The 27,847-nt window shown below is 47.8% G+C and overlaps 1 protein-coding gene across 3 annotated transcripts; it reads right to left on the bottom strand.

The window, feature by feature from the left end:
* Nucleotides 1-700: 700 nt before the first annotated feature.
* Pola2 (DNA polymerase alpha 2, accessory subunit) lies at nucleotides 701-26,637 on the bottom strand. Of its 3 annotated transcripts, XM_048457962.3 has the most exons (19): nucleotides 26,269-26,637; nucleotides 24,051-24,175; nucleotides 22,810-22,901; nucleotides 22,591-22,648; nucleotides 19,322-19,428; nucleotides 16,875-17,068; nucleotides 16,343-16,431; nucleotides 14,680-14,835; nucleotides 14,209-14,271; nucleotides 13,335-13,377; nucleotides 10,500-10,624; nucleotides 9,745-9,783; nucleotides 8,938-9,011; nucleotides 5,793-5,901; nucleotides 5,592-5,698; nucleotides 4,747-4,806; nucleotides 4,518-4,644; nucleotides 3,506-3,706; nucleotides 701-3,203 (listed from the first exon to the last, which is right to left on the bottom strand). In XM_048457962.3, exons 1-18 carry the CDS (start codon nucleotides 26,345-26,347, stop codon nucleotides 3,551-3,553), a joined length of 1,803 nt encoding a protein of 600 aa, XP_048313919.1. In that variant the 5' UTR covers nucleotides 26,348-26,637; the 3' UTR covers nucleotides 701-3,203; nucleotides 3,506-3,550. The 3 variants fall into 3 exon arrangements, with proteins under 3 accessions (XP_048313919.1, XP_048313918.1, XP_048313920.1); XM_048457961.3 differs by lacking the exon at nucleotides 701-3,203 and having other exon boundaries at nucleotides 3,248-3,706; XM_048457963.3 differs by lacking the exons at nucleotides 701-3,203; nucleotides 22,810-22,901; nucleotides 26,269-26,637 and having other exon boundaries at nucleotides 3,248-3,706; nucleotides 22,591-22,657.
* Between the last annotated feature and the right edge of the window lie 1,210 nt (nucleotides 26,638-27,847).

Here is a 27,847-nt window from a genome sequence, read left to right as displayed (position 1 = left end):
AGCTAAGTGCACCAGTGTGTAACCCAGATAAGAAGACAGATTCACGACTCAGATCCCAGCCCCTGGAGCTTTATACATTAAGCAGAGCTCACAGGTCCTTGGACAGTCCTTTCTGCTGTGTGCAGCCAAGGCTGGCCTTCTTCCTCCAGCGAGCCTTAAAGCGGCACGCCATCATGCCGCTATGCCTGGCCAATCCAGTGGCTTAGTTTTAAAACTAAAACAATTGTTACTTGGGATATGTCACAAACTTCAATTTGGGTTTTTCTAAAAGAATATATATGGGCATCATTTGCAGTCCCAGCTTGATATACAAAGGAAGATTTTGTCTCAAGAAAACCCAAAACCAACCAACCCCAAAGAAGCTCCCAATCATCTATAACTCCAGATTTCTTCCCTCTTCTGACTGAGACAGGTTCCTGCATGCCTGCACATGACACACACACACACACGGGTACATACACATAAAATAATGGTCTTTAAAAACTCCATGTGGGGCACAGCACGTGAAGCTGGAGAATCAACTTTCCCATGCTTCCTGAAGCCAGTTTCCAGCAGCTTCTGCTGCCCAGGGTCTGCTGGTTGTTGGACATACTTTAAGAAGTACCGAAGCATCGAATGCCTGCCTTATGTTCTCTTGTACCTGTTCAACACTTACCTGTAACATTTTAATTAACACTTGGTTAATGTAACATGGTGTAAATACATTTATATACATTTATTTTTAAATTTGTAAATATAGGTTGAGTTGCCATGTAAGGTTTCTTTTATAAATCATCAAAATAAATCCTTTTGCATTAAAAAAAAACAACAACCCTCCACGGGGCTGACAGAGGGCTCTTTCAGAGAACCTGAGTTCAATTCCCAGCACTCACATGGCAGCTCATGGCTGCCTGTTACTCCAGTTCTAGGGGATCCGACACCCTCATACAGACATACATGCAAGCAAAACATCAATGCACACCAAATAAAAATAAAGCATTAAAAAACAAATAAAAGGTTTGCTATATATTGCTATATATGCTCTCTCTCATGTGGGAGAACGAGCCAACGTGTGTGTGCAGTGTTGTCAAGTGGTTCTGCCCGGCCCGGGGCCAAGGGAAGGAAACCTACACTCAGGGGGACTCTAGAAAACAGGACAGAATGGAAGGATCTGAGGACCAGCATTTTGGCATTGGCCCAGCTGTCCTGCCCTTGGATGCCCCTCATGGTTCCAATTCCCTAGCTTTGTTCCTGGCACTCAACTAAGTTCCCACGAATGGGCACTATGAGGGGCTTTTGTTCCCCTCGGCAGTTCTGCCCTCCCCTCCCAGAAAAGGGACTCCTAAAGGGCAGCCACGCCTGAAAGGAGACAGGGTGGTGGTTTCCCCAGGGAGTGAAGAAAATGCCCTGGGTAGGAGGCAGAACTGTTTCTTCAGAACCATCTATCTGTCCTGAGCTCTGGTGTCAAGGGCACACTGGAGATCAGAAGTGGGGGGATGCCACCAAAGGAAGTGGGAAGGCAGATGGGGTCCTGCCAGCCTATACCCTCCATCACCAGTACTTCAGTTCAAAGATCACATGCTCACGGGTAGGCGCAGCGAGCGCTATGGACGACATGCTGCAGGAGACTGGCCATGCAGCTGAAGTGAGGACCAAGGAAGTAAGCTGGCACTCATTTGGCACCAACTTCCTGACAAGAGTAAAAAGGAACCTTCTGGTGGCAGAGGCATGGCTGCCAGACGTATCTGCTCTGAGTTCACAACCTCCTTTTCATTTGGGTCTTAAACACCCTCCCAGATTATCTCTAGCCCATCCGACTGGTATCCAGGCAAGAGTAGACTTCCATTCAAGTCTAGTGGCAAGGAGCCTTTGATTTCTCTTTCCATTGCCTTTGGGTCTCGAACTGACTTGCAACCTCCCACTGCCAAGTCTCCAAACCTTCCCAAGTCTGGAAAGGCAGGCCTGCCTATTGTGGGGCAGACAGTGGCAGGGCACTACTATTCCCCACAAGCCATCAGAAGCAAAAGACAATTGCTAAGTTCTGCAGCTCCCTAGGATGTAGCTAGAGCTTGTTTATCGTGGCCCTGATGGTTTCATCTTCCCAGCCCTGTTTCTAAGACAAGGGCAGGGCAGGCGGAGAGTTGATGTTTGGATTGGTTAAGACACAAAGCTCTTGTGCCACACATGCCACTTCTGAGGCTGACCAGTCACATTGTAATGTGGACCATTAAATGCTTCCTGGGGTCAGGCGTGGTGATGTACACTTCTAATTGCAGAACTTGGGAGGCAGAGGCAGATAGATCTCTGAGTTTGAGGCTAGCCTGGTCTACAGAGTGAGTTCCTGGACAACCAGGGATGCACAGAGAAATCCCATCAAAAACAGTTTCCTGTTTAGAAGCCAGAGGACAAGGGTTATCACTTCCCCCAAGTTGAGGACTGTTTCTAAGTCTTTCCTCAAAGGTACTCTTTTTGGAATGACTATGTAGACCAGGCTGGTCTCAAATTCAGAGATCCGCTTGCTTCTGCCTTCCTCGTGCTGGGATTAAAAACAGCCTCCCACGCACTTTCACAAAAGGTGGAAGGATGTTCTCATGGTGGGCGAACTGTTCCCTGATGCCTCCTCCATCAGAGGTGAGGAGCACAGGCTGGTTTTGTCAGGTCCCCTATTTCTGTCACTCAAAGCTGCTACCCCTCACACTTCCTAGGGCCTGGCAGCTTGGGTGCTCCTACCTTGCCTCTGGCATGCAAAGGGGGCCAGCCTGCTTATGTGGGACTGAAACCTGCGCCAAGTTTTACTCTCTGCACGCTTTCTTCGATGCCAGAACATATGGGCGTGGGGATGTCCTGGGATCCCTGACCTTACCTGAGAGCTCTGGGTTACAGGCAAGGCTACTGCCGAACCTGACAGAGTGGCGGGTGGACTGACTGGAGATTACAGCTACGGAAGGGCTCATCAGGGCTGCCTCCTCCAGATGGAGACCACAGCAAGCGTGTGAGACACGCTTGAGACGAGGCACAGGGAGAGTCAGGCAGGTTGCCAGCTGCTTGCTCTGCAGCCCAGTTCTGTAGCCAAAGCCAAGTTTCTTCCTCAGCAACTGTAGTCTGAGGACTTTGGGAGGATGCAGGGTAGGGCTGGGAGAGTTCCAAGGGGCTGGATGGAGCCCAGTGTGACCAAAGCTCTGCCTTCTCTGGACATAGGTCAAGTAGACAACATTCCTAGGACACTACTCAGGAAAAAAAAAAAAAGTAGAAGAAAGATTAAAATCAGTTATCCTAGAAAAATTATATTTATTTCTCCAAATGCTGTGTTTGATTCATACAGAAAATCATGAAGTTTTCCTGCCTTTCTGGGCAGGCTATCTCCATAGATGGTTCACTTCTTGATACCCTACGTCCCTTGTGAAGCAAGAAGAGAGGTGAGATGCATGATTCAGATCTAGGCCCGACGGCACAGGGGCCCCAGCCCTGCAGTCCTGTCCCTATCCTTGTCAGGGGCGCCAATAGTCTGGTCATCAGAGGGTCGTACCTGGGCTCTTGGTGTCTGTGAGGCCACACGACCTAGGCTGAAGACTCAGATTCTGACGACCTGCGCGGCCACACTCAGGCCCTGCCTGCCCTTACTGTCCGTGGCCCCGGGCTGCCTCCTGAGGTAGAGGCGGCCGAAGGTGCCACCCACTTGTCCTTTGGTGAGTCGCCCAGGATTCATACAGACACAGCCAAGGATGTCCTGGGAAAGAAAGAACACTGGGTTTGGAGGCTCTCAACTGGGTGTGACATTGTCAGAATCTTCCACCAAGATTTAGAAAACAGAAACGAAGGCAACCACTCAGGCAAATGTGTTCACTTGTAACTAGAGACTCTCTAGGGCAGAACAGAGAACGCCAAGAAGACCTGGCAGATAAGGAGTTCCTATGTTTGGGGAAGAAACTGATCCCAACAGTTTCTTCTTCTTCCACATGAAGAAAGACTTAGGAGTTGAGTGGGCGTCACAGTAATCTCAGCACTCAGGAGGACGAGGCAGGAAAGTGAGAGCCCCAGGACATCCCGGGCTGCACAGACCTAGCCGCCTCAAAGACTCCTTCCCTTGAGAGGCAGACAAACCACTGTTTAAGACTGGACTGGACCCAGCTTTAAAAAACTGGTGTGGTAGACTCCCTGCCAGGGACTCCAGCCTGAGGCGGCTGAGTGTGTGGATCAGATCAAGAGCCTCTTCAAGGTACTACTAGCTGAGCTCATGGGGAGGTCAGAGCAGAACTCAGGGAAAGGCAGGCAGGCAACATCTTCCCAGGTCACCTTGACATGGCCTAAAGTCCTCACTCCTTGACACCTAGGCTCCACTCAGGTGGGTACATGTGGCTTGTTCCTGCTTCATTCCATGCTTAGACTATTTGTTACCCCACGAGCCCAACAATCAGCCCTTGTGCTGGCCCCAAGCGGACACTGTCCCATTAAGTAGGCCCAGCTCGAGCAAGTGCCAGGTAATCTGGAAGGAAAAGTCAGGTTCTGATGTCTCTGCAAAAAAGCCAGTTCAAACCTACCTTCACGAAGTACCTCAGCTCCGATGGTACTATGAAGACATCAGGGGTGACTGGAAGCTGGGCGTAGGTATAGAAATTCTCATAGTCTATGGCCATGTCCTCGTGGGGCGGGTAGAGTGGGTAGTAGCTGCAGAGATGAAAGAGACTCTAGTAGCAGTCAATGCAGGAACCCGGGGAGGCCCCACTCCCAGTCTCCACACTGCCCATGTTTATGGGCTGGCACGCTCACCTTCTCTGTGTTAGGATATGCTTGAGGATTCGGCTGAATCTGTCTGAAGTCCCAGAAGAGCTAGAAAGAAGGGCAGAACCAGGTTTCTCAGTCAGTCCTCTTCAGGGAGGACCCAAGGACTCAAGCCAACCAGAGAGAAGCTAAGCAGCAAGGACACAGCTACGGGGGAAGCGTAGAGACACACTGTAAGCGGCTGGCTCTTTTCCAGGACAGGGCAGCAGGGCATGGGGCTTAGAGGGAAAGAAGAATCCCAGGAATCAGGATATAGGAGGCCTCAGCGCTGGAGCTGCACCATCTTGTACAAGAGGACACATTCTCTGCACCATGAAGCCACACACAGCCAGGCAACCTCAAAGATCACACCACAGCCAAAGCATACACCCACTGAACTTCCAGCTCATCCTTCTCCTGGCAAGGAAGCTTTGACGGAAGAACTGACTGCCAAGCCTAGACACCAGGTCCGGCAGTGTCTGGTTCTGCCTGATAAATTCACTGCCTGATAAATCACGGTAAGTCCACAGAGGACACTCGAGCACTCAGGTCACAAACGAGATGGTAAAGAAAAAGGGACTGGAGCCAAAAATATGGATTCCATTGCCTCGTGTTTCATGTAGACACAACAGACTGGGTTCTTTGGGGTCTCAGACATGGCAAACTCGTGACAGTAACAAATACATTTATCTGACTGCTACCTTCAGCAGACAAGGAAAGGCCTAAGTTTTTGGTATAAAGTGTGGCTCTCACGGCTTCTTGTCAAGGCTGCCAAGTGGCATGATGTGGTGGGGGGCGGCGTCTTGGTGGCGTCAGGAGCCAGGTGTCTGTGGCTGCCAAGGAATGTTTCTTACCTACAGATCTCCTCGGCCCCGATGTGGAACAGCAGGTCTGTGGATGTCAAGCCAAACATCACTCCATTTATGGAGAGGCTGCAGGGCTCCGACACAAACTGCACGCGCTGAAATGAGAAGCCGCTGACATGAACATCTGCATATAAGAGCTAGAGAGCCTCCCCACAGGGCCGTCTTCACCCCACCGCTGCTCACTGGTACCTTTTTGTCCTCTCGAGGCAGCTCAGAGAAGGTAAAAGGTGGCTGTGGGTATACTGGTTCGTGATGCACGTCCCTCAGAGACGGGACAAAGACAAGGTGGGAGCCGGAGCTGCTTTGTCAAAACACAAGCACAAGAGGAACAAGAGATGAGTCAGCAGAACTGGGCCACAGGCTAAAGGTGTAAGCATGTCCTTCATTCAGCAGCCCTCCAGGAAGACCTGGGCGGCATTCCACTCTGAGCAGACACTGTCTCCCAGGGCCCCTGCGAGGGAAAGGCAATCTGCTGTCACATACACATGTCCAACTGGAGCTGGTCCACATAGCTCAGGACACACAGTCCCTTGCTTTGTGTGGCTTCCCACTACAGAGGGGAACTCTTGTCTGGTGGGAAAAGGGAGGGAACTAAGATCTAGAGCTGGGCATGGACACACACTGGCAACCCCAGCCCCGGGGAGGTCAGAGAGGGCTGTTCCGAGTTTGAGGCTAGCCTGAACTAGAGTGAGACCCTGTTAAGGAGGAAGGCTCGGGACTGGACTGAGCGTAAGCTTTACTGCACTCTACGGGTATAGGTGGCTTGTGGACAACACGGTTCTCTGCAGACACGGCTCAGGTCAAACAAGTGAGGCCAGATCCCAAGGCTGCCCCTCAAACCAAACTGTTCAGGCAGCAAAGGGCTAGCTAGGTCTACTGGACACTGAAGACAGACTGTTGGAGGGACACTCACTCCCCACTCACTTCAGGAAGTCACACTGTTTCTACTCCTCAGGAAACTAATGTCAAAGAAATACCGCACAGCAACAGCAGAGGCAGCCGTTCCTTTGATGGGGACAGGAGAGCCCCTAGGGTTACAACATGGAGCAGAGAAAAAAAGCTGTGGTTCCAAGGGCCAACTGTTTCTACAACCACACAAAAGAGAAAAGGGCAAACCTGTTCTTTGGCTCCCTTGTCTATCGTTGGCAGAAGGGCCACTGTAAACCAAGCAGGCATCAACTGCTGCTGTGAGGGCAAGCCTGGCGCCAGCCAACAGCTCTCACTTGTAGTCGCTTCCTTCTTGTGCTTAAACCGTGGGACGGATATAGATTCCCGGAGCTGGAGTTACAGGGGGCTGCGAGCAGCTTGATGTGGGTGATGGAGGCCACTTCCAGCCCTCTGTAACAGCAGCAATACTTCTTTTTCCTTTCTTTTTTTTGTCTTTTCAAGACAGGGTTTCTCTGTGTAACAGCCCTGGCTGTCCTGGAACTCTATAGACTAGGCTGGCCTCGAGCTCAGAGATCCGCCTTTTTCCACCTCCCAAATGCTGGGGTTAAAGGCCTGTGCCAGCACCACCAGCTAAAGCAATAATAGTTCTTAACTGCTGAGCCATCTTTCCAACCCTGCACAGGGACTTTGAACATATGACCAGACACTGGGGACTGGTCCACTGTAATTGGGCATCATAATCTTGGGAAAGGTACTTTCCATATCATTCAGTCTCTTCGACACCAAGTTCGCTGCCATTGTCCAAGTCCACTATGTGGGTGCTCAAATCTGGTGAACAAGCCAGAGAGCGAGCGGAAAGTATGCTCCAGGTCTCCAGGAGTGGAAATCTGAAGGTAAAAGGACTGAGGCTAAGCTGTTTGTCTTCACGGGACCGGACTGCTGTTCAGGACTGGCTTCAGAAGAGCAACGGTTAAGGAGAAAGCAGCCTCTGCTCAAGGCTTGGAGCTGGTTACAGGGGGAGGGGCCAGGAAGAAAATTTCAACTATGTGCAGTATTGCACAACTTCATACATCAGATGGTGGGAGTGTCTCATTGCTGTCTCTTGAGCAGAGAGGTGCACCAGGGCATTCTGCTGCTACCAGGGCCTCACTCACATCTGCTGAGTTCTACCGGGAGCATGGTGCTCTGCATTTCTGACCTAGCACCATTTATATACAGCTCTGGCTGGGTGGGGCTGCGGCCCTGCTTTGCAGCTCACACTAGCCACAGATGAAAGTGCCTGGTGGTGCTGGGTACTGGCTCCCAGGGTAACAATGCTTGGTCTATTCTTTGTTTGTATCACTGCTGTCAATAGCACATGGGATGAGGAACCAAAATCAGAACCCAAACTCATGTTGGAAGCACCAGTCAGTGCTGGGTGCTGCTCCAGGGCTTGTCCCTGCTTTGGGAGGCTAGGGGTTTATCTCTCGAGGACCTCAGCATTTCCCTGGTTTCATGAACTCAGTTGAGGCTCTAACAAACCTGTGAGAAGAGGGAAGGTATATGTAACCCTCCACTCGAGAGGGGAGGGGAATGGAAGCAGCTGAGGGCTCAAGTCTCCCGGCTCCAGGCCTGATGCCAGCAGGTTGTATTACAACTAATCAACCTGGGATCTATTCTCAGGACTGAAGGCGGAAGGAAGACCTTTAAAAACCACTTTTGTTACAGGCCTGTTTTTAAATCTCGGCCTCAGGAATGTTTGTTTATTATGAGTTCAGCAACAGGCAGCAAATCCCAGGAGACTGTCCACTACGACATTTTCTTTCTGACTTGGCTGAGGGGCCAGTTCCCTGATGACTCTCAGCAGCTAGTTCTAAACTCTTCCTGGGACTGGGAGGCCCGCACACACTAGAACCACAGTGCTTATGTCAGTGTTGTGGCCTTTCAGTCCTGTCTTCTGAACTAGGTTGAGGATTCAGGATCCACCCTCACTGGAGTCTCTCCGTCCATCACTCTAGCCCTTGGCGGCCATTCACCACCATTGGGAAGCACTGACTCAGGGAAGAAAGTTGGGTTTACCCCAAAACATTCCCTTCATGCAATGAGAGGCTTGGGGCCTCTTAGAATTTCACTGCCAATCAAATTCTTCCCCAAACCACCCTGGGAATATTCCCATGGAGTAACAGTTTACACAAGGGGAAGTGAGAAAAGGAAGTAAAGAGAAAGACCGAAGGAAGGATGAGAGTGTGTGAAGTTTGAAGTTTGTCCTTCCAAGTTTGTTTATCTGACTTACAAAGACGCCTGTTTACCCACTGAGCACAGGAGTTCAAGGGCTCTATCTGATCTCTAAGTCCAAAAGGACAGAACGGATGGGAACAAACATGGTCCAAGCAGCTTCAGTTTCCTACTGGCATGTCCTGGAAGAACCTAGAAAGCTCCAGGTCTGGCCTCCATCTGGAACACTGACCTTCTTGTTCCTTCGATAACGGTTCTCAGGCACTGCTTGAAAACGTCTTCAAATGGGCTTGTCAGCCGACAGTTCTGCAAGAAAGGAAAGGAGCTGCACTTGGAGACGTGCCAAGGCTTGCAGGATGACCCCGAGGGACATGGAGTGGACAGAGATGTGACGATGAGAAAGATGGAGCCAGGCATGGGGGTGGGGTGGGCTGCTCATCTGCAAGAAGCTGTGTCTACATAAGGGAATAATTAATTCTCTTGCATGTACACTGAATAGTCTAGGATGAAGCCTGCATTGAAATCTTGTTTATGGAGGTGAAATACCCAGCAAACAAAGGGCAGGAAGCCCAGGCCCTAGACCAAGGTCCTGGGAAGAACTGTGATTTATGTATTAGAGGACCTGTGACAAGAGCTGTGAGCTTGGGCAATGCCAAATAAAGGATTCCACAGAACCTGCCTCTTGTGTGAAGAGGCTAGTATGTCAGTTTCATGGGCACTGAGACCAGACCGCCAGACCCACGGCTGAAGTCCATCTGCTTTTGTTACTATTTTTGCATCTAAGTAGTGACTTGGGGTAGACAAAAGAACCACCTATTTCCAATTCCCTCCCTGGCTTCTAGATGGTCTTACGTACTAGTGGAATAGAGCCTTCAAGTTCAAAGTATTTAATGAATATGGCCAGGGACAAAGTTTCCCTCGTTAGCCATAGGGTTGATGGAAGCCTGCTGCAGACATAAACTCCAAAAGAGGAAACTCAGAGTCTAGGCTGAGTGCAGGCACTCAGCCCCTCCCTTCCCTTCCCTCCCCAGGCACTTACCTCCACCTGCTCATGTTTAGCATCCAGGAAAGGTCCAAACTGCAAATGAGCAGAGGTGGGGAAACAAAAGCACCAAAGAACAAATCAGAATCTTCCAGGTCTGCAAAGGCTTTTAGACAAACTGTCTAAAAGCAGTTCCCTTCCTGGTACACCTGTCCCTCCAAGGTTGCCTGGAGAGCCTGGGAAGGTGGCAGATGGACCAAGGAGCATCTGAATCCTGTTCCCTCAGGGGGCTTCCCAGGGCCCTAAAACCCCTGTGGCTGCCCCAAATGACACTGGGCTCTCTTCTGTTTTTTTACACCTAGCAAGAACAACAGACCACTATGTTACCATAAAAAGAGATTAGATTAGGCTCAGAGTACCAAGACAGAGCAAGAATGCTGTAAAGTCAGGGAAGAAGACAATACTGCTGGCCCTCAGGACTTAGTGATGGCTATGGATTATGTATATACCTCCAGAGGTACAGATTGAGAATTAAAAAATTCCAGCACTTGAGAGGCAAAGACAGACAGATCTCTGTGAGTTTGAGACCAACCTGGTCTACATAGTCAGGGCTATGTAGTGAGACCCCCATCTCAAAACAAAAGAACAACAAAAAACACCAAAAATAAGGAAAGAGTTAAAAATAAAACATCTTTGTAAAATGAGACAGATCAATGTTTCTTAAAAACTTAGAATAGCATTACAACCCTTTCCAAGGCTGACTCATTCCCACCCCTACAGCCTCCCTGCATACCACTACCCAGGGGACCTACCAGGATGCAGACATCTGGCCGGTCATGGTTGATGATGGTGATCAGATCAAGCAGGGGGTCGTATGTGATGCTGTCAGAGGTGGTATAAGGCCCACAGGCAACTAAAACCATAGTTTGCTCAAAATCTGAGACAGAAGGCATTGCAAGGTCATGAGGAGAAAGAAGAAAACTGATATTGGACGGAGAGAGAATGAAGGGCAGGAAAATGCACATTAAGTCCCATGAGTGCAGGTCTGAGGACTGAAGGTGAGGCCCTCATCCCTCCCCAGGAACAGTGAACCAAGTAAAAACTGGGCAGTGTGAGCAGTGTGTCAGTGAGGAATATTCCATCAAGGTGACATGTGCTCACACTGTGCAGAAAGTAGGACCATCTGTGGGTTCAGTGCCGTGGGAGGATGTGGGAGAAGGAAGGCTCAGAAGACAGGCTGTTGGAGGGCCAGACACTGGCGACTCTGCTGGAATCTCATGCTACCTGGACACTAAAGCTGCGAGGCTTGTGCCCCCCCTCCGTACAGCCTGAGAACTATCTGGATTTGAGTTTTTAAAGTCAGTCTGAGCTAGCTCCTGTAGCTTATACAACAAACCTCCAAAATCCCTCAAATTTTCTAATATGTAGCAATTACTTTCATACTGGTTCTGTAAGAAATTATTTTAGGGATTGAGAGATGGCTCAGCAGTTAAGAGTGCTTGCTATTGTTCTTGGGGACCCAAGTTCAGTTCACAGCACCCACATCAGGCAGCTCACAACTGCCTATAACTGTTGCCCTGGGGACCCAACACCCTCTTCTGGCCTTCATAGGTACCAGAACTCACAAGTGAACATATCCATACACAACACACATAAAAACAAACAAACAAAATAGATCTTACAATAATAAAAATAAAAAAAAGCTAAAGCGATTTATTGTCTACAGCTATGGTCACCGTAGTGTAGCGGTCACGGTGTCAGCAGGGCTCTGACAGATTTGAAGCGAAAGTCAGTGGTCTGAGGTTTCTGTCCCGACTCTGATCCTTCTGCCATCTATGTGCATAAGGACCCATGTGGTTGCACTCAACCCATCTGTATAATCCCGTCCAAAAGATTCATTACGTAAACCAGGCTTGACTTGAACGTACAAAGATCTCCCTGCCTCTGCTTCCTAAGTACTAAGACTAATGGTGCACACTACCACGCTACTCAGACCATGTAAAGTAACATATTCATAGGCCGGATCATGGAAGTGATATTCAGGCTGCCTCAGGACTGAGACCAGGAAGAACCTATCTTTATCCCCACAGAGATAGTTTTTGAGACTACGTACAATGCCATGAGTTGACTCCAGGACATCTAAGAATGACTTCATATGCCATCAACGTGTGTGGGGTACTGGCAGTATGCCAGCACTGGCATTTATTGAAATCTTTCCTGGTGTTTGTTCTACTCTGCTTACAAAGTGTTTAGAAATACTTTCCTTTCCCCTCCTCTTTTTTGTTAAAAAATATTCTATTGCACGTATGCCTGTGTGAGAGATGATGGCATCAGACAGAACAAGGCAACAGATCCCACTAGAGATGGCTGTGAGTCACCATGTGGGTGCTGGGAATTGAACTCAGGACCTTTGGAAGAGCAGCTACTGCTCTTAACCACTCAGCCACCTCTCCAACTCCCATCCTCTTTTTCATTTGTGGCAGCAGGGGATCAAAGCCAGAGCCTCACATATGCTGTACATGTGTTACCTACCCAGCAACACCGCCACCCCAGTTTATGAGAATTTTAAAACAAAGTTTGTTAACTTAAAAAAAATATATTTTTTATTTTTTAGTTTTTTTGAGATAGGGTTTCTCTGTAGCTTTGATGCCTGTCCTGGAAATCGTTCTGTAGACCAGGCCAGCCTCCACCTCTGCCTCCCAAATGCTGGGATTAAAGGCATGCATCTTCACTGCCCAGCTCACAAATATTTTTTTATTATCTTGCTTTTTCCCATCCAGGTCACTTGTTCTGCAATCCCCTTCCCCTTTCCCTAAGACGGCGTTTCTCTGTGTAGCCCTGGCTATCCTGGAACTCACCCTGTAGACTAGGCTAGCCTTGATCTCAGAGGTCTGCCTGCCTTTGCTTCAGCAGTGCTGGGATTAAAGGTGTGTGCCACCACCAACTGGACCGTCTTCTTTTTTAAAAAGATAGAGTCATGCTATGTAGCCTTGGCTGGCCTGGAACTCCCTATGTAGACCAGGCTAGACTTGAATGCTGGAACCTACCTGCTTCTGCCTCTTACCTGCTTCTGCCTCTTGGGTGCTGGGATTAAAGGCGTGCACTAGTATGTCTGGCCAGAAACTATTTCTTCAAATGACACCCTTATTGTGGAATGACTATAGAATTGTACAAACTTGCAAAGAGAGCACAGAATTCTGTCTTTTCCCAGAGCCCCCTAACATGAACATTTCCTATAATATAGCACATTTGTTGGGATTAACAGTATGTTAACTGCTGACTAAACCAGGTTTTCCAACAGTGTCCCTTTCTCCTCCAGGATTCTATCAGGGACACCCAGTTTGAGTTATAATGTGTATATCATTTCCCCTTTCCAAGTGCCTTCACATGCTTGTTAGCATCCGGATTACAGGTGTTTACTTTATCACCAGAGCCTAGATAATGCCACTGTCGGTGCTCAGGAGGTTCGGACCTCCTAGTGGCTCTTGCAGAAAAGGCCTGTAAGTTCACTGATTAGCTGTGGTCTTACTGTTCTGCATGCCTCTCCCACACAGCTTCTGTTGCTTCCTTGAACATGGGCAACTTTGTCTGGGACTTTGTCTATCACCCCCATTGTTGGCAAGAAAAAAAATTGAACCAAAACTTACCTCCATCCTCTTCAGTGGGCTCATGGAATGGAAGTGGCACACCCTGGAACAGAAAGAGCCCAGCTGAGGTCTTGTTCCCGCCATCGCTCTGGTAATGGATGACTCCGCGTGTTTGCAGGTGCAGTGGGAGGATTGTGAGAAGCAAGGAGAGAGGACATATCTCTGCCTTGCTCTTGAGAATCACAGGTAGAGCCCAGATTCTGCCACTTTTCTAGCTCACCATGACTAAGCAGACCAGGCAATGGGAAAACACAAAACACTTGGCCATCCCATGTAAAGTGGGTGACTGTGTCACTGGCATGCTGGATAAGGGTGGAAGAAAGGAGTTCACTACTTTTCCTGGCATCCTATGGAAATCTGTAAGGACCTTAGTTGAAAGTAGAGATAAGTAAGCTACAGCTTGAGGCCAAATTTGACTGCAGCCATTATTTTTTGTTTTTTTCGAGACAGTGTTTCTTTGTGTATCATTGTGCTGGAACTCACTCTGTAGATCAAACTGTCCTCACTCAGAGATCCGCCTACCTCTACGTACCAAGTGCTAGGATTAAGGGCATGTGCCACCCCACCCAGCAACTGCAGCCATTTTTGTACATGAAGTTTTGATGGGACTTCCCCAGAGTCATTTGTTTATGTGTGGCCTATGGCTGCATTGGCACTATAATGATACAGACACATGTGTGACCTTATGGTCTAAAACATCTGCTGCTTGGCTCTCTAAACAGTTTGCTAAGTTACAGCTTGGAAGTGAGTTCCAAGTCTAGAAACAAAAGCTACTAGCAAACATTCAGAGACTGAAAAAGACTAGTTTCCTCCACCAGAACTAAGTATACTGAGCCTGGAGCAAGCGTGGACTGGCAGAGGGCCCATCCTGTACCTCATAGAGTTTGGTGGCAGTAAGTCTTCTACCAGTGGTGTTGAATCCTTCCATAATGACAACCTGAAAGACAAGAAACACAAGACCGCTGACCAGGAGAGATAAATGAGCGTCTGAGATATGCTACCTGTGGTAATTATGATCCTGGCATTTTCGAGAGAATAAACGAAGGGGGATCTATCAGTCACAATTACGCTTTGTACAAACGGCCTGATTCTCACAACAATCCCAGAAAGTAAGAATTTGTATTTCATTTTGTGGATGAAGACTCCCTGGTACCTTACCCACAGCCACATACCTCATGAGGTGGAGCTGGGATCTGAACCTGAGCAGTTGGACTCAGGGCTAAGGTTGGACCAAGGAGAGGAAAAAACAGTTCCTAAGACAGTGGCCCTATACAACCCAATCTCACAGTAACAGAGATGGAAACCAAGCTCTCAGGTCTGCATCCCAGAGGCTCCGCAGTCTCACCTGCCCAGGAAAGAGAGAATATTCCTTGAGGTCGGACAGATCCACTGGAATCTGAGTGCCCGAGGAGTGTTCCCGGTCTCCCTCGAGAATCACTGACTTGCTGTTCAGCTTCCCATTGCTGTCACATCCAATCTGGCCCAGCAGGATGACAGGCTCCTACCAAAGAAAGAGAGTAACACAAGAATGATGGCACAGCGAGACCCCAAATGAAATGTTTTGGGAGGTGATCCCAGAATCACCATTAAGAATGGAAGGACCCTTCAGGGGTGTCTAGTCCACCTCCTGCCTACCAGGTGTGCTGGGAGAGGCTGCCTGAATGTGAGCATTCCCAGTCTTGGAGAATCCCAAGCCCTGCAGCCCGCAGCACTTTTGGCAAACCACAGCTATTAATAGATCACATTCACTGAGTCTGCCACACACTGTTCTCAGCTGACATGTATTAACTCATTCAACCCTCACAACCACCGTAGCTCTGGCTACACCCAGGAACAAGCGGCGGGGCCATATAATTAACTTCATTAAGATCAAACAACAGTGAAGCTGGGACTGAAGACCAGAAGTTGGCTCCAGAGCCAAATCCTCAGCCATGCTAGAGTACCTCCTGGTACCTGCATGCTCCTGCCTCTCCACAGGGTTTTGCTACATAACATAGTCAGTCTATCTTGGAACTCTCAATCCTCCTGCCTCGGGCTCCCAAGTACCCAGACACCATGTGGGACATCACTTTACCACTTCCACAGGAAGCTCTTCATAGACGGAACTGAAATCTCTAACGGCTTCCTGTGTAGGGCTTCCACTCTTGAGAGCAAACTGAGTACGTCTAATCTTTCCCTCATGTGTGGCCCTGCCCCCACACTTCCTGTCAATTTCTCCAAAACTTCCTACAGGACAAAGATTTTTTCTTTTCTTTTTTTTTCAAGACAGGGTTTCTCTGTGTAGCAGTCCTGGCTGTCTTGGAACTAGCTTTGTAGACCAGGCTGACCTCAAACTCAGAATTCCACCTGCCTCTGCCTCCTGAGTGCTGGGAGTAAAGGCATGCATTACCATTACCCAGCTAAGAACAAAATTTTATGTATGGTTGCTTTTCCCTGGAGGCAAACAGAGGACAAAGGCACACTCAATCAAGGATTATATAGAACACATCTCTTAGGCTAGCAATGCTCCAGAGAAAGTACCAGGACCAGAACTAAAGCATGATGTCACTCTAGCCACCGATCTGCGTCAGCGCTCAAACCAGAGGAATCGTCCAGGCAATGAGATAATTTTCAGCCTCCTGCTCTCATCTGGCAAACCCAGACACTTCTACAGGCAGGGGCTCTTCAGAGGCAATGTCCTCCACCAATGAGAAAGGTTTCAATCTTTGCATGTGTATAAGACCCAGTCCACAAGGGAGGAAAGGAAGTCTGGCGACACAGCGGGGATCACGTGTGTTTTTTTAGAGGGACCCGTTTTCACCAGAGCCAACCAAGGCTGATGAACCAGAACACTGGAGAGTGGAGATGAGCTCCTTCACTGACTCCCGAGAGTCGTGATCGTCTGAGACGGATGTGGTGGCACATGCACTCGAGGCAGACACTGGCAGGCTTCTCAGTTCAAAGTCAGCATGGTTTCATCAGGAATTAGAGTAGTGGTAATTAGTGAGAACTCTTCAGACGGCTCTTACCTGTGCTGGCTCTAGAAGAGGAGTAAAAGCCTCAATCTTGTAATGCTCCTTCAGTTCACTGCCAAGCTCTTCTATCTTACAGGTCAGAACTGCAACCCAAAGGCGACACAGTGCTGTCAGTAAGAAATTCCCTCGGCACGAAAAGACAGAGCACACCGTCCAGGATCACAATCATCCTACAGGATGGAGGAACACGGACATCTGTCCAGTCTGAACCTCAGGCCACCTTTAGACATGATTACTAATTTGGTTTTCAAGGAAGCAGCGGCGAGTGTTCACAACTCAAGAGCTGAGCTCCTTCACAGGTGGCTGTGCGCCTTTTTCAGTGAAGTGATACAACTAGGGAAATTACAGCATCACCCAGCATCCTTCCCCTTCACTGAAAGAGCAGCCATAGGAACACTGACCAACTTCTGGAATCAAAGGCCACCAGGGAACTATTCCACCAGCTGAGCCAGGCTTTGTTACTTCACTTCTCTCAGTCCTCCATGGGCTTTAAACCCACTCAACTGTCCCAGAGGAAACCAGTTACCTTCACGAATATCAGAGAGCTGCTGAAACATGGATTTGTAGCTGCTTGTGAGTGGCTCCGGGTACCCTATGACCTTCAGGCTGACGCTTCCAGAGCCTCCTCTCCCGGACCAAGACACGCCCTGTACTGAGCCAAAGGTGGTGACCACTTCTCCTCGGTTGGTTCTGGAGCTGTATTTCTGGGAAGGGGCAGCACTGCCGGGAACAGAATGGACTAGTGAATTATTACTGCTGTACCTGAGAAAGGAACATGAGGAGGCGAGGCTGGGAGGACTGGAGAAAAAGCAAACTGTCTTAAAGATCTAATCAACGTGGAGGGACTGCGAGTACTCTGACCTTTCAGGAATTCTGGGAATGAGGCCCCGAGGAACACCAGAAAACAAAAGTTTACAAGTTTAAAGACAAAAACATATAAACACTAAATGAAGCAAAACAAAAGGCACTCTGAAGTGACCGCACGGGCAAGTTTCAACTATTTTCCTTTCTTCTTGTGAGTCACCCATGGTTACCAACCCATCATTTGATCCTGAAACAGTGACTGGGTCAGAGATTGCTGAGCAAATACAAACACCTGCATACAGCTGAATCCAGGCATGGTGGCACACATCGGCAATCCTAGCACTCAGAAATCCAAGGCAGGATCAGGACCTCATGGCCAATCTCAGCCAAGTTTGAGGCCAGCCTAAGCTACATAAGATCCTACCTCAAAAATAAATAAATAAATAGATAGATAAATAAAAACCTCACAGTACAGTTAGTTCAGAGAACAAATGACACTAAAAATAAAGGTCAACCAAATGAACGAACGGTTAAAAGGGAGCAAGCACCCCTTACCCTCACTCCAAGGCTGCACTGGCCAATTCTGTGCCCACTCTGATTGACAAATCAGAGCGGGAAATCCACAAATACTTGGAGGCTGGTAGTTGAAGCTTCTGAACACTACTTACGGAAAGGTCTAGAAACACACTACACTTGGCACACTAACTCTGTAGGAGCTCACTTCCCAAGGTGCATGGTCGGAACTGCTGCCAACATCCCTCCTTTGCAGAAGAGCTACAGAGAACGAGCTTGGCTCATTACCTTTATCTCCAGGGCTGCCTTTACCTACATCATTTACAGGCTGCTTTCACAAATTACAAAACGAGTCTCTGATGTCAACTTTCTTAAGTGTACATTAAACAAATGACCAGGCAGGGAAGTGACCAGTTCCTCTGGGCTCCACCCGTGAAGGGGCATGTATCACAGCAGCCCTCCAGCATCATCAGATGCTCACAGGGGACAGCCATAAACATGGCCACAGAAACAGATTTAAAGACCTTCCTGCTTAGAGAGGCTAACTCCCACCTTGGCTCTGCAACAACTATCTGAACCCTCGTAGGTTTCAGAGGCACCTGTTTAAGTCATGAAAGTTTACTTTGGGAACTTTTGAGATCTCTCCAAACCAGGTGGACCACAGTGACATCGAACTGTCCTTGAGGATTCAATAACCACCCATGGTCAATAACCATAGAGTCTTCAGTCACTGCCCCTCTGTTTTTTAAGATCTGTATTCTATATGCACTGAGTATTTTGCCTGAATGTGCACCATCTGCGTGCCTGGTATTTGCAGAGGCAGAGAGCTCGTGGATTAATGGAACTGGAGAAACAATGTGGAGGCTGAGAACCAAGCTTGGGTTCCCTGCAAGAGTAGTCAAGTCTCTCCAGCCCGTCACTGACTCTTTAAAGTGAGAGAACCGAGAAACCTTCACTCTAGTTGGTTTAGAAGGACCCAGAGGCTGGTAGTTCCCTAAATGGCTGACATGCTGTTCCTGAGCCCCATCCTGATGGGAGAGCTCTATAATCACGTCTCCTCAGCCGAGCACCCATCCATGGGTTTCTCTAATGGAGACCTATCACTTATGGATTTCAGAGTCACACGTGATCTCTGCACCTTTCTGGACAGTGGTGGCAGCCATGAGGAAGATCAACTGAGCCTGTGAAGGCAAAGGTGCAGCGATGAGAAAAACGCTCCCAAGTCAGCTGTCACCTAAGCATGGGACGACAGGTTACGCAATGCTGTGAACAAAGGCACATACTTCTCCTTTAAAAATACTTCAGATCACAAAAGGAAACCCAAGCAAACGCAAACGAGTAGGAGCAGGTGAGAGCCTATTTGCCTTGACTGACCAGACGCGCCAGATGCCTGAGTTTCTGAATAGCCAGGCTGTTTTCAATAGGAGATATCAGTTCCCCATCTAGGAAATGAGCCCCAGAGAAGTGGGTGGAAAGCAAGTTTCCGTAATTACTAAACAGAACAGTAACTTTCCACAAGGCGGAGAACCACGGGTTTTCCAGCTAGTTTGCAGCGGACGGCCCACTCCTTGGGCAGTTAATAAGTTACTTGCAATTCGCCTTGTCCACAGAGAAAGGCGCAGCTTTCTCTGCACTTGGATCGATTATGATACATACCTTGGGGAGAAACTTGATGGGGAGAGAAGCTGATGCGGGCTACGAGTAGAGACACTCCTTTTCATTAGGGGGGTTTCTGGGGTGCTGCTAGTTCGCTTATGAGGACCCTAGAAACAAGGTGAACAAACGAGACCCCAGTCACTCTGGCTCCAAGCTGTGAATTAAGTGTGGAGCTGCTGCAGTTCCTTACAAAGGACAAAGTGGCCCGGGATCCTCAGGAGCCCCCCCTCCAACAGTAACCCAACACCCACCAGGACACTATCTGCACTCTGAAGGCTGTCATGAAAAGAATGCAAACATTTCCCAAAGGAGATGGCCAGCCCAGCCACCTGACCTGTCAACCAGCACGCACATCTCCATCCCCATCGCTCTGTGCTTTTAGAAAAGGCCCGAGTTTGGCAATGCATGACTCTGACCTGCGTGCACACATTCTCCGGAGAGGGGATGGGACTCTGTTACACTTCTTTTGGCCCAGTCTACCACACATTTTCCAAATTAAAGCCTGGAATAACTCCAGGCAGATAAGGTAGTTGAGCTCATACTTGGAGAGAGTAGTCAGCGAACACCTCACTAATGGTGACATCTGGTTTTTTGTTTTTTTTTTTCATTTCTTCTCTTTCTTCCACTACTTTTTTTTTCTTCTTGTGTTCACCAATAAGAAGTCAAAGATAAGTGCAGGGTAAAGGATGAAAACCAATCACAGGACCTCCTTCCCAAGACCTTGGATAATGGGGTGTGTTAACACCAAAGACAATGTGAAGCCCAGCCCAAGGGCTACAGTTCATAAGCAGGAACTTTCCTGACTCAAGGGCTCTTCCTGCTGGTCGTGTAAGGAAATGCCATCATCAAGCTATCAGCTGGTAGTCTATGGGACCCAAGGTGAGAACAGACTCAGAACCATCACTAAGACAGGCACGATGGCTCATACCTGAAATCCTAGCTTTGGGAAGCAGTACTGCAGAGGTTATCCAACTTCCAGGTCAGCCTGGGCTACAGAGTGAGACCCTGACTCAAAAACACAGAAACTGCATCAGAAATTAGACTTTCAAATATTGGTGGTTTTATTTATTTAAAGATTTTATTTTATTTATGCGTATGTTAGCATGTGCATGCAGGTGAAGGTGCCTGGGGAGGACCCCTGGAGCTGGAGTTACACGCAGCTGTGAACTGCCTGATGTGGGTGCTGAGAATAGAACTTGGGTCCTCTCCTAGAGCAGCGAGATCGTGTAACTAACAAGACAGCTCTCCAGCCTCTGGGTTGTTTGTTTGAGATAGTCTCAGGTATTAAAGCCCACAATGGTCTTGAACCCAGTGTGGCTGAGGCTATCCTTCCACTCCAGAACTGCCTGCCCCCTTCTCACAAGCGCTAGGATTACTGATGTGAGCCCCCACACCTGGCTTACAAACTAGATTTTAAAAGTTATTTTTCCTATTTTTACTTATTACTGGAGTGTGTGCACGGGTGCCCTGGTGTAAGTGTAGCCAGAGGACAATGCTGTGGAGTTGCTTCTCTCCATCCACCTTTTTGTAGGTTCTGGGGAGCAAAGTTAGGTCACCAGGCTTGCGCTGAAAGTGTCTCTGCTCACTGAGCTCTCCCACTGGTCCTCTAAAATAACCATACACATACACTGCAAGCTCCTCTAAAATATCTTGGTTTTTTTTTTTTTTTTTTTTTTTTTGGACACAGTGTCTCTCTAGATAGCCCTGACTGTCCCAGAACTCATTATGCAAACCAGACTACCTTGAATTCAGAGATCCTGCTACTCTGCCTCCCTGGAATTCAAAGTGTGTACACCACTGCCTGGCTAGGGCAACTATTTGCTATTTATCTATATATCTATTTATTTATTTATTTATCTACCTACCTATCTATTTATTTATTTATTTGAGACAGGATTTCTCAGTGTGTAATAGCCCTGGCTGTACTAGAACTCGCTTTATAGACCAGGTTGGCCTCAAACTCACAAAGATCTGCCTGCCTCTGCCTCCTGAGTGCTGGGATTAATCATATGTGCCACAACTGCTCAGCTAGAGCAACTATTTTAATTTATATATGAAGTTGAAAGATATTAAGATACAATTAAGGAAGGAATGGTTATTTTAGCCAGGTAGGGCTACATAGCAAAACCCTGCCTCAACAAAAAGTTACCCTGATTTAAAAATAAAGCTTACACAGCTAGGCAGTGGTGGTGCACACCTTTAATCCCAGCACTCAGGAAGCATAGGCAGGCGGATCTCTGTGAGTTCGAGATCAGCCTGTTCAACAAGAGCTAGTTCCAAGACAGGCTCTAAAGTCACAGAAAAACCCTGTCTCAAAAAACCAAAATAAATATATAAACAAACAAAGAAAACTTACAGCATTTTACACACTTATTTTTAAATTCTATATGCATCCTCCTACACTGGTACAATCTTTATCCTTAGTCCTGTTCTATGATTGAATTCATAACTAATTTCTCTGCCTCCTTCTCTACTGCTAGATTACAGGTTATTTTTAATTTCTTGTGATTATAAATAATGCTATGATGCACCTCATCATGCATATAGCTTTTTCCAAGATTTGGATAATTTTCTTAGATATTCTTAGGGAGTTGCTGGGAATGGACTTCAGGGCCTTGCACACGTTAAACATGTACTCCCGGGCCACACTCCCAGTTTTCAGGAGATGTTTCACCAGGAAGAATGAGTAAGACAAAGTCATATATTTATATGACTTTGGGGTTTTGATACATTTTCTCTAGCTATTTTCCAAATAGATTCCTCTAACACATGAATTCTCCAGCTGTCATGGGCCAGGCCCTGGGGAAAGAACAGTGAACGAAGCAGCATCCATGATCTGGGAGCTTCTGTAACGGAATGATGGAACAAAATTCAGGTCCGCGGCGAAAGATAAAGCAAGAGAATGGATACAGAAGAGAAAGAGGAAGGAAGCTGCTACTTTAGACAGGCTAGCTGCCCCTGGCACAAGGCCACGAGGTGAGTGTATGTTTGGTATGCCTGAAGACGAACAAGAAAACCAATGTGGCAGGAGTGGCAGATGGGACCGAGGTGGACATACCCTCACACATATTGTTCAGACTGTGAACCTTAGTAGGGAAATGGAACTTACTTTCTTTGGTGAGACCAGGCTGTCCTAGAAATCACAGAGATCTACCTGCCTCTGCCTCCCAAGTACTGGGTTTAAAGGTGTGCACCACCAAGCCCAGCTTTGTGACATGTTTTTAAGAATGTTACTTGTAGAATGCAGTTTCCAGACATCACATGCTCACCTTAGAGGGTGTGGTGTAAGAGTTCAAAAGGGTCTCCTCTTCTTCCTCCGCTTCAATCCTGAAAACACTAGTCAAGGAGAGCAATTACATGAGATTAGTTGAAACTCTGAACATTAGGTATTTTTAAAAAATTGTTTTTAAATTATATATACAATTGTTGAGAAATTACAAAATACATATATGTGGCTTAGTGCAAAGGTCTTCTGCATAAAAGGATACAGCTCTTGTATAGAAACAATGTCTCTGGCTCCTGCATGGCCACTATCTTTGGAGGCACTGTGCCAGGCTTTGGATAATTTTTTGTTTAGAACCTGAGGAATGGAATAAAAGCAGACGGTGAATAGATTATTCCATAGTCTGATAATAGGAAGGGCATTTCCCATTTGAAGAAGTAGCAGGCATTCCAAATGTAAGCAGAAAAAAAAAAGGGATATAGCTCAGGTGGTAGAGCACTTGCCAGGCATGCAAGAGGTCCTGGTTCAATTCCAGTATCACCCCATTCTCACGGAGTCAAAGATAAACTATTCCAAAAAGTGTTAAGTAGCATGGTAGTGCACAACTTTAATCCCAATACTGGGAGGCAGACGCAGGTGGATCTGTGTGTTCAAGGTCAGCCTGATCTACACAGTGAGACTCTGTCTCTAAAACAAACAAAAAGATGACAGGCTGAGCATGGCGGATCACGCCTATCAAGCTAGCATTTGGGAGAAAGTAGGATCAGGATTAGTACACACACTCAGCTCACAACTGCCTGTAACTCCGGATCCGGGGATCTGCCTCTGCAGACACCTGCACTCATGCACACATACACATATTAGAATAATAATAAAAGTAAATAAAAGTTAAAAAGCTTCTCCAGTAACTGCTGACAACATATAATCCTAGTAATAACTCTCTTTCACACCTGCCATCAATTTTTACAACAATCATATTAAAAACACAGGTTATCAGAATTGGACAGGAGGAAGAAAACTAAGGCTCAAAAATAGCAAGTAACATGGCAAAGACACTTCTGCTAAGCCTAATAGTTAATGCTAAGCTGAATCTGAATCCCAGAACCCACTTAGTAGAAGGAGAGAATTAACTTTTCTTTTTTCATTTCCAGACAGGGTCTCATTAATGTCGCTCTGGCTGTCCTGGAACTTACTATGTAGACCAGGCCTCAAACTCAGAGATCCAACTGTCTCTCTAGTATTAAAGATATGTGCTACCACCATCTGGCGACAACTAATTTTTCATAGCTGTCCTCTAAGCTCTGTAGCAAGGTGTGCATACATAGACACATGCACACACACAACATAAATAAACGTACAGAACTGAAAGGCACTATGATAGAAACAAACAAAGGGAAGAAAGAAAGTAAAAGATCCAGCTGACACTGGGACCCGAGCCTGCATCTTTTCCTATAGTCACACCTTCATGCAGCAGAAAGACATCAGTTAACTCACATTTGCTCTTACCTCATGTTCAAAAGAGCTCAGGATCTCTGGAGTAAGGCACACTTTCCCCGTGCTGGTGCAGAAGGCAATAAGCTCGCTTACCATTCCCTCCTCAGTCTGTCTGTACAGAACACACAGCTCTGCCACTGCAGGGAGAGAAATCGGGCAAGGAAGAAAGGAAGAACCTAGCTCGTTTCTTTTCTTTCTCTTTTCTTTTAAAGATTTACTTATGTATTATGTATATAGTGTTGTACCGGCAAGAGACAGAACAGGGCAGCAGATCTCATTACAGATGGTTGTGAGCCACCATGTGGTTGCTGGGACTTGAACTCAGGACCTCTGAAGAGCAGCCAGTGCTCTTAACCTCTGAGCCATCTCTCCAGCCCCCTAGTTCACTTTTTTTTGCTTTCATATTGAGGCGAAGTAGTCAACTGTTATCCAGTTACTGCTTATTCTCAGGCCCTGGGAACACAGCAGTGAGCAAGAAGTTTTTGTCTTATTCACAGGAAGCTCACTACTGGGGTGAAGATAGAACAAGAAAGTGCACAGTACCTTAGATGCTCAAAGGAGCGATGCAGAAAAATGAAGTTGCGGGAAAAGGGATCACAGAGCCAAGAGGGAGTCTGGCCATTTAAATACTTGAGGGTTGGGACAGGTCCCGACAGGTAAAGTGCTTGTCACACAGCACTGAAGACAAGCATGAAGACAGGAGTGCAGTGGGCGCGGTGGCCTGTCTGTAAATCCCAGAGTATGGAAGGCAAAGACAGAGAATGCCTGGAGCAAGCTAACCAGTCAATAGATTAAGAGCGACCCAGGAGGACTAAGAGTGTCACACGGGAGTGATGTATGTAGCAGAACGCAATTCTAGCTGAGTCGTGGCCATTCACATGAAGATGAATTTTTTGTTGTTGTTGTTTTGAGGCAGGGTTTCTCTGTAGCTTTGGAGCCTGTCCTGGAACTAGCTCTTGTAGACCAGGTTGACCTTGAACTCACAGAGATCCGTTGGCCTCTGCCTCCCAAGTGCTGGGATTAGAGGCGTACACCACCACTGCCCAGAGAAAATGAATCTTTAAAGGCTGAGAAGTGGTGGTGAGAGACTCCAAAGGCCACCCAGGACTGGTGGCAGGGAAGTTACAGCCAGTATGTAGTGTGTGCTCCGACATGCGTGAGAGCGGCACTAACTAGCTCCAGAGGCCGACTCCCTCTTCTGGCTTTTGAGGGCTCAGCATACGTTTGGTGTAACCGTACACACGTGTACACACACTCATTCACATAAATAATCCCAGGACTCAGGAGGCAGAGGCAGGTGGATCTCTGCTAGTTTGAGGCCAGCCTAGTCTACAAAAAGAGGCCCTGTCTCAAGATAATTTTAAAAAGCAAGAACAGATTTGTTTTAAGTCCTCACAAGGACTTGGAGTATTTCATTCTCCATGAAAGAAGTGCATTACACACTAGCTTGTGCTTTTTTTTTCTTTTTTCTTTTAACCTTTAAAAGCAAAGCAGACAGGAGCTCAGTGTCCAGCTCTAGCTGGCCTTGCATTCTCTAAGACCCTCCGGCCTCAGTCTCCCAAGTGCTGGGATAACAGGCAAGTCCATTTACACAATGGTTTTAGTTCCCAAAACCAGAAGTTCAAAGTGCTGACGGGTGGCTCAGGTGACGGTATAGAGTGCTGTTCTGAAGCCGACTCACTGAGATGTGTGATTTAGGTCTTCCCCGTGGACTCTAGGAACCAGTATGGTGAGGCACGGACTCCAGAGCAAGAGACAGGGACTGGTACACAGCTTAGACAACTCATTCTCCTTGCCTGTGTTTATCCATCTAAAGAGTCAAGAAGCCTGAAGTTTCTTCCAAAGCGAAAATAAAGTAATAGGGATCCACCTGGAGGAGCTCCTATTTGCACAGACCACTAAAACCATCCTGACCAAGGCATGGCGGTGCACACTTTAATCCCGCAGCACTCGGGAAGCAGATCTCAAAGCAGATCTTTGAGAATCCGAGGCCGGACAGCCCAGTGGTCTACACAGTGAGTTCTAGGACAGCCAGGGCTACAGAAGCAAAACCCTGTCTTTGAAAAACAACTCTGATGAGAAAAGCCACAAAGTGACAGATAATGAGATGTGAGCTGCAAATGGTTCTAGTGTCTCCTTTTGGCAATGTCACCTGTCGTTTAATCAGGACCCGAGCGGTACCCCACGAGCATATGGAACTTGGAAGGGACCCCCTCGGTCCGGGACTCACGTTTCTCCATTAGGGCATCCTCGCAGTCCAGGCCGAAGATCTGGAGCTCCTCCGCCAGCTGCTGGGTGGACACGGCCATGGTGTCCCGGCGGGGTGTCCCGGCGCGGGGTCGGCGCCTCAGCTCCTACCTCAGTTCAAGTCTGCTCAGCAGAAGCTTGTCCTTTCGCTTTGGGCGAAGGTAACAGGGACGCGGGCCCTCAGAAGACCCCAGCCACCAGGTCACAGAGAAACGCGTCAACAAAAAGAAAACTCGAAAGGTCTAGCTCCGGAGAGAAAAACTTGCAGCCGAAACTACTGCTTAGCTCCTCAGTGAGGAGCACAGGCAGGAAAAACCCGCCAAACGCTTTGGCCTGCGCGCGCTTGCGCGAGGACCGGGTCAGCCCCGCCCTCCGCGTGCACGCCCCGGTCCGCCCCATTGCGGCTGCGCAGAACGGTCCCGCTGTCCTCTCCGCGCGGAAAGTAGAGTCCGGGCCTTGAACTGCTGTAGACAGGGGTCGCCTGCTCTGCGAAGCTCCGCGATGCTTGTTTGTCGTTTTTTTCCTGGACAGGAGGCGCTGTTCGTCCGAATCTTGCAGTGGCTGAAACTTGCTGTGCCGAGCACGCAGGGCGCCTTGGCTCCTTCCCACCCCATCCCAGCATCTCCATCCTGCTGTGCCTTGGTTTATTCTGGTCGAACAGGGTCTTTCGTAGGGAATATGGTTGTTATTGCTGCTGTGATTGTCATCCACAGGAATAGGCCTGTTTTTCTGAGTGATAAGCTGACTAGTAAGGATTTCCAGGCCGAAATTCAGAAGTGGGTAACCGGAGGACGGATCACTGAAGGGGAGCCCTTATAAAGCAGCGACCCTCTAATACAGTTCCTCATGTTGTGGTGACCCCAACCATAAAATTATTTCATTGCTACTTCATAACTGTAATTTTTCTACTGTTATGAATCGTAATGTAAATATCTGATATTCAGACTATCTGATAAACAACCCCTGTGAAAAGGCCGTTGAAATCTCCAAAGGAGTTGTGTTGAGAGCCGCTGACTTGGTCTGTAAAATGAGGAGTGAATTCTCCCCCTGATATATTTCCTAACTTTTTGAACCAAAATTTGCATTGGCTTGGCTTAGTCAAGTGACCTGTGTCAACATGCGCTAAGAATAGAATCGAGCCCTGACAACCTTTTAAGTTTGTCACAGTGTGATGGTGGCAGCGGGTAGTAGTGACACACACCTTTAATCCCAACACTCAGGAGGCAGAGGCAGGTGGATCTCTGTGAGTTCGAGGCCAGTCTGGGCTACATAGTGAGTTCCAGGACAGGTCCCAAAGCTACACAGAAAAACCCTGTCTCGAGAAACAAAAACAAAAAACAAAGAAAGCGCAAGCAGTTTGAAGCTGGACCTGGTAGCACACACCTGTAATCCCATTACTTTGAGAGCATGCTAGGAGATCTCTGCAAGTTCCAGCCAAGGCTGTAGAGAGACTCTGTCTCAACAAACAAACAAACAAACAAACAGAAAAACACCAAATAGGAGCTGCAGAGATGACTTGGCAGTTATGCTTACTGCTCTCATAAAGGACCTGGGTTTGATTC

This window comes from Myodes glareolus, chromosome 7 (assembly GCF_982192425.1).
Source record: "Myodes glareolus chromosome 7, mMyoGla1.1, whole genome shotgun sequence".
Classification (NCBI taxonomy): Eukaryota; Metazoa; Chordata; class Mammalia; order Rodentia; family Cricetidae; genus Myodes; species Myodes glareolus.
The sequence above is the reverse complement of the archived record's forward strand: the minus strand, read 5'-3'. Positions and strand labels throughout refer to the sequence as shown.

What these genes read in the sequence shown, in the direction of transcription:
- Pola2 (XM_048457962.3), bottom strand. Translation starts at nt 26,347, where the DNA reads ATGGCCGTGTCCACCCAGCAGCTGGCGGAGGAGCTCCAGATCTTCGGC. An exon ending in ATTGTTTCTATACAAGAGCT is followed by an intron (nt 22,649 to 22,809) that starts GTATCCTTTTAT and finishes TAGTGTTTTCAG; the next exon opens with GATTGAAGCGGAGGAAGAAG. An exon ending in ATTCTCTCTTTCCTGGGCAG is followed by an intron (nt 14,272 to 14,679) that starts GTGAGACTGCGG and finishes CTTGTCTTTCAG; the next exon opens with GTTGTCATTATGGAAGGATT.